The following is a 6000-nucleotide window of genomic DNA, read 5'->3' on the forward strand; positions in this document are numbered from 1 at the left end:
TAAGTCCAGATGGTTTCAGCAGAACCTCTTTCTCTTTATGATGAATTCCACCAATACATGGCAGGATCCACAGTCTAGGATCCCCATTGACAGTTCAGCGTTACCAATACCGCCCCCCCCCCCTCCCTTGAGGGTTTTCTTCTCTCTCTTTTTCTCTCTCTCTCTCTCTCTCTCTCTCTCTCTCTCTCTCTCTCTCTCTCTCTCTCTCTCTCGCAGCTGTTTTGTATGGTTGTTATACTTGATGTGTTCATTACAGTCTATATGCAATGGGAAGTTGTCTTTATGTTTGTATGTGTGTCATATCTTTCAATAAAAAAAAAAAAAAGACTACAAAGTCACAGTAAGGAGGTTGCAAGATGCACGCTGTCGTAGATATTCTGCTCCTCTGGTTCTTCTGTCCCACTCGTTCCTGATCGTGGTTATTAGTATCAGTCTTAGGCTAATTTTTAAACCCATTTGTTTACATTAAAGCTGCTTGACGTAATATCTTTTTGGTTTTGTCTTTCAGGCTTTACTTGGTCCTTCACCTGTCCATTTATACAGTTAACATGGCCTTTTATGTACAGTGTTACCAAAGACTGTAATACATTCAAGCTGTTATTCTGTGATGATGACTTTTGGAAATACATTTCTTATGGTGTACTCTTAGCAAAATACATAATAAATAATTGCAGCTTTGATACTTAATATCCATTGTTCGTCCTGCTTTATGGAGCAGCTTTACCTTTTGCCTTTCCTAATGTACAATAAGCATGCATTGTACAGAATATACTATGTTATAGTTAAGTTCTGAGGCCTCTGAAAACCTTTTACTGTTCAAGCATTGATTAGAATATGAAACATATGTGGCTTATTGAGGCAAGGCAGTTTTTGAAAAAAAAATTATTTTTAGCCCAAACCTTTTATTTTTAGTTTTGATAAGAGGTGGAGGTGGTTTGAACCTGTGTCAGGTTTATATCACCGTCTGCTTTCCCACTAAGGAAATCTACACCTTTTTTTGGTCCTGGTGACCATTGTTATTGAGATAGAACAGATGGGAAAATCCAAAAGTTTACAATTGCCAAAACTGTGGAAAACTTGTTACAGTAACTAAGGGCTCATTTACACTTGCGTTGCTGTTTGAAGTGCGATCCACATTCAGATTGCTCTTCAGATAGCAATAGACAGGGGGTGAGGAAGTGCTGTATCACCTCTTTACCACCGGTTTTAACCCTCTAAATACCGGACAACAGCACTACAACCAGGCACATTGTGTGCAGTTGCGGGGCAGTTGTAATGCACTTAATTCACTTAAATGGGTCGCGCCGTCCACTGAGCATGACTGGGTAGAATTCCTGCTATGGTCACAAAGCAAATCATTGTGACGTGTACACCCCCAGCCACTACTTCAGCAGCAAAAGGGGGAGCGGTTGAGGAGTGGTGAAAACACGGCTCAGCCTCAGGGTTTTTCCCCCTCCCAATCTAAATGAGGCCTAAGAGGAGATATTTCTTCTGACTTCCTTTAGTATTGCTTGGACAGGAAAATAAGGGAAATCTCCCCAACAACTCAGACAGCAATAAAATCTTGACAGTCATTTTAAACCTTCCCCACTCTATACATAACATGTATAAAGATTCAGCTAGCAATTCATTTTAGCTTTGTTGAGTTTTGAATTGATATTTTATATATATTTTTCTGTTTTATTGTTGCCTTTTTTCCCCATGGGGCATTGCACTGAATCATTATGAATGTGAGTTAGGGACCTTAGATTGTAAGCTCCTTGAGGGTAGGGACTGATGTGAATGCACAATATATATGTAAAGCACTGCATAAATTGACAGCGCTATATAAGTACCTTAAATAATAATAATTAATAATAATTCTGTCAAAATGTCTTATGCTCCAAATACAAAATGATTGTAAAAACCTGCTGTTTTTGTAATCTATCCAAAGGTTGCTAATAGCAAAAAGATAATTGTAAAATATGTGTATTAGCAATGCATAAGACTATGTTGGTATTCTTTTAGAGTTGTTACACTTTGTTTAAGTGACTACGGTATGTTAAAAAAATAAAAATAAACATACAGAAAATGTATTTTTTGTTGTTACTACAGCCTTCTTTTTCTTTTGTAATAGGGAAATAAAAGCTAATTGTTACAAGCATTTCAGTGCTATTGTATGATTGTTATGCAGGTTGTAAGACTTGTATACATTATTGGCTGTAATATTGTCATATGTTGCAATGTAGACATATATATATATATATATATATATATATAATGTATGATAAATATTCAATTTATTAATTGTGAAAAAGCTTAAACTTATACAATGGGGTTGATTGACTAAAACTCGAGAGTGCAAAATCTGGTGCAGCTCTGCATAGAAACCATTCAGCTTCCATTTTTTTTGTCAATGCTTAACTGAACAAGCTAAAATGAGAAGCTGATTGGCTACGATGCACAGCAGCACCAGATTTTGTGCTCTCCAATTTTAGTAAATCAACCCCAAATGGGGTTGATTTACTAAAGGCAAATTATAATGTGCACTGCAAGTGAACTTGCTTCAGAGCTTAGTAAATGAGCTAAAGTTTCACTATGCAAAGAATACTCAATCACATGCAAGGAAAATAAAAAAACAGCATGACTGGATATAGAAATCAGCAGAGCTTCCCCTCCTTTCAGAGCTTCCCCTCAGATCTAGAGCAAATGCACTTGCACAATATATTTTACCTTTACTCTTCTGACTCGGTGAGGTTGATTGACTAATGTATTCCGACCCCCTCTATGCTATATTCACAACTGCCCTCTAGAGTTTCAGAAACCTCATTCGTCTACACACCATGTGGTAATAATAATCCTATGGTTTGATTACTAACCCGTTCTTCAAGGCAAACAGTGACTAGTAGTTTGAATCCACAAAATAAAGATTCCGAAGGTAATTCATGGGGTTGATTTACTACAGTAGAGCATGTTCACTTTCTAATGTGAATTATTATCATTGTCAAAGAGGTGAAGCTGAGTGACAATTCACTTTGCAATGAATACCCAGCCCGTGCAAAAAAATAAATAAAAATTGCTTGCAAGTTTATTGTATGATTAAAGACATCACCTCATTTAGTAAGCTAAGTGAAAATTCACTTTGCAAAGTGAACATGCTCTACAAATTTACTAAATCAACCACACTGAAGTCAGTACAGGTAAAGCTATCATTCAGTCGTGTATGAACAAAAATCCTTTTTCATTTTCCTTGCACATGAGTGGATAATTCTTTGTAAAGAGAATTTACACTTGGCTTCACATCAGTCACTAAGCAAAGTGAAAATTCCCTTAGAAAAGTGAACATGCACCCCTGGTGTCTGCTGTTTTCAAATTAGGACGTCTTTAGTGTTCTGTGAATCTAATGTCATGGGAGCACTGTGTAACCCTTTTACTGCCATGAATGTAACTACTATGTTAATGGCAGTATTCGCATATAAACTATGGCTGTGGGTTTGTTTACTTTTTGAAAGCCGGCTTCCGTCCATAATACAGAAGTGATCTGGCGGCTATACAATTGCTTCTAAAGTGCTTTTGAATATGCACCCCCATCCTTATACCCTCATCCTCCTATTCCCAGGTTCACTTGCATATCCTGGAAGCCCAAGATTGGAAGAGCACATTTCAGGATGGCAAGTGGGGAGATGTGGGAACATCCGTACCTCCATCTCTCCTGTGAGCTGTGATCTTGGTAATGTTCAGCTGTTAGTTCCCAGCTAGGGCTAGGGGAGAACTGTGTGAAGCAGCAATCAAGGATATAGTGTCCAGAGTCAAAATTGCCGACGTGCATGGGAGGCATCAAGGGTCCACAAAGAGTACCCGTCATTCAAAAAGTGCTATATTATGTGTACATAAACTAGAACGGCACACCACATGTTGGAAATCACTGAGCATGCCGGAATGAGAGGAATAAGTCTAGACCAGAGGTCTCAAACTGGTGGCCCTCCAGCTGTTGAAAAACGACAACTCCCATGAGGCTTTGCAAGGCGGACAGTTACAAGCATGACTCCCTCAAGCAGAGGCATGATGGGACTTGTAGTTCCGCAACAGCTGGAGGGCCACCAGTTTGAGACCCCTGGTCTAGACCCATCAGTTATGGGCAACTCCAAGTTGATGACCAGTAAAGGTTTTTGAATCTTCACCTACAGACAATTTTGGGTATCATTTGTTTCACATCCAGTTTTTTTTTTTCTTTTCTTTTTTATTACATACATGGTATCTATTTACTTATTGTTTCATCAGTTATATGTTTCAGAGCAATGTTATTGTTTGTGCGCTAAAATTGATTTGAATGTATTTTTGTACTGAAAACATAGATTTGATAAACCATTGTGCAAATCCCATACAAAATAAAACAAATCACAACTACCGTGTTTTTATTCTATGAGTCCTTTTCTTTCAGCAAATATATAATGTTTTGGGCATTTCCATTTAAGCGCATTTTAGCATTTTTGGAAAGGGTCAGAAACGGTGTGTTTTTGGTTCAATAGACTTCATTTGAGAAGCTGCAGAAAAGCATGTAGTGTGATTTTTGCTGCGATTTGTGTTTTTTAATCCACCCAGAAACAAATTGGCCAAAAAATTAAAAAGCATCAAAAAAGTGTGAAAAATGCATCAAAAACACATGTGCAAAATGCACTGCAACAAGAACTGCAGAAACGAATCAAAGGCAAGCTGGATAGGTGTGACCCAAGGCTTAAGATGCTTTGTCCATTTGATTTTTATGATAGTTGTTAGAACTAGTATTTTTTACATACATGTATAATGATTTTGCAGAATATTTTAAATTTTTTTTTATTTCCTTATCGGTTTTGCTTCTTTTGGGATGGTAGGATTACAGTCGGGTACATGATCAACCAATTACAACAAGCAGGAGCTAATGATCAATTTTATATTTAAGTTGAAACAGTCAATGACAAACAGAAGCAGCAAGATAGGAGGCTTAAAACTGGGTTAGACAGAAGAAGGGTAGAAAAAGGCCACAAAATGTCAAAAGTGTAGCTGGATTTATTCAACAGTGTATATTAAAATACAATAAAATTGGGTAGAGGGGTGGAGCTTCAAATGAGAATTCTTAGGAAAAAATATTCTATGAAATTATGTTGTGCTGATCATTATTGGCTCCAATCAACATTTATTATTTACCACAGTGACAAGAAAAGTTGAAGGAGCAGCATAGAATCTTTTTCTCAAACAAATTTCTAACAGTGTAAGTGGTTTTCATTTGGAAGAGTCCATTTATTACAAAATCAAATGTTAAAAGCAAGCAAAATCTTTTGAACGACATTCAGATGAGAATTTTTATATGAATTTTCTTAAGACTTTTCCTAATAAATGTTGTTAAATGCTATCCATCTATGGTCAGCTTAAGTTTGCATGATATATACATGAAATTCTGATTAATACAAAAAATGTCTTGTTACATTTCTCTGCTTTGGCATATCAAAATCCACAGCTTTTAAACCGTTAATTGGTATAGCTAAGACTTTCACTATCATTTGCCTGTCTGTTGAAGAATTTAATAAAAAGAAAATTTGAGGAAAAGACAGACTACCTGAATTATTCTCCCTGGTTCAATGAACCAGAGGCACTTGGCACAAAACTACTTGCATTTTTACCTTTCGTTCATTTTCTAATCATAGGCCTTTCTAAACACACTATTGTTTCTTTATAGGGAAGTTAAAGGGCAGCTCCACACTAATCAAATCAGTAGAGGCTAAAGAAACCTAGTACAGAAAAATTAGGTTCTGCAAAGAGCCCTGCTCTTAAGCAAAAGCTAAACCCCAGGCAGATATTATGATGCATTCTATTGTCAAAAGTATTTAGACGCCTGCCTTTACATGCACATGAACTTTAATGGCATCCCAGTCTTAGTCTGTAGGGTTCAATATTGAGTTGGCCCACCTTTTGCAGCTATAACAGCTTCAACTCTTCTGGGAAGGCTGGACCAGGATGGCATTTGTGAGGTCAGGCACGGATGTT

The 6000-nt window shown here is 37.1% G+C and overlaps 1 protein-coding gene across 1 annotated transcript in view; it reads left to right on the plus strand.

The window, feature by feature from the left end:
- The window catches only part of LOC143961371 (store-operated calcium entry regulator STIMATE-like), a 129731-nt gene extending 127692 nt beyond the window's left edge, over window positions 1-2039 (plus strand). Inside the window, exon 8 of the mRNA XM_077470636.1 lies at window positions 509-2039. Coding sequence (XP_077326762.1) covers window positions 509-547 — 39 coding nt within the window. The 3' untranslated portion in view covers window positions 548-2039. The remainder of the gene's footprint in view (window positions 1-508) is intronic.
- The last annotated feature ends 3961 nt before the right edge of the window (window positions 2040-6000 follow it).

The sequence above is a fragment of the Lithobates pipiens genome, unplaced genomic scaffold, assembly GCF_037356315.1.
Source record: "Lithobates pipiens isolate NorthernLeopardFrog02 unplaced genomic scaffold, aLitPip1_a1.2 Scaffold_8, whole genome shotgun sequence".
Classification (NCBI taxonomy): Eukaryota; Metazoa; Chordata; class Amphibia; order Anura; family Ranidae; genus Lithobates; species Lithobates pipiens.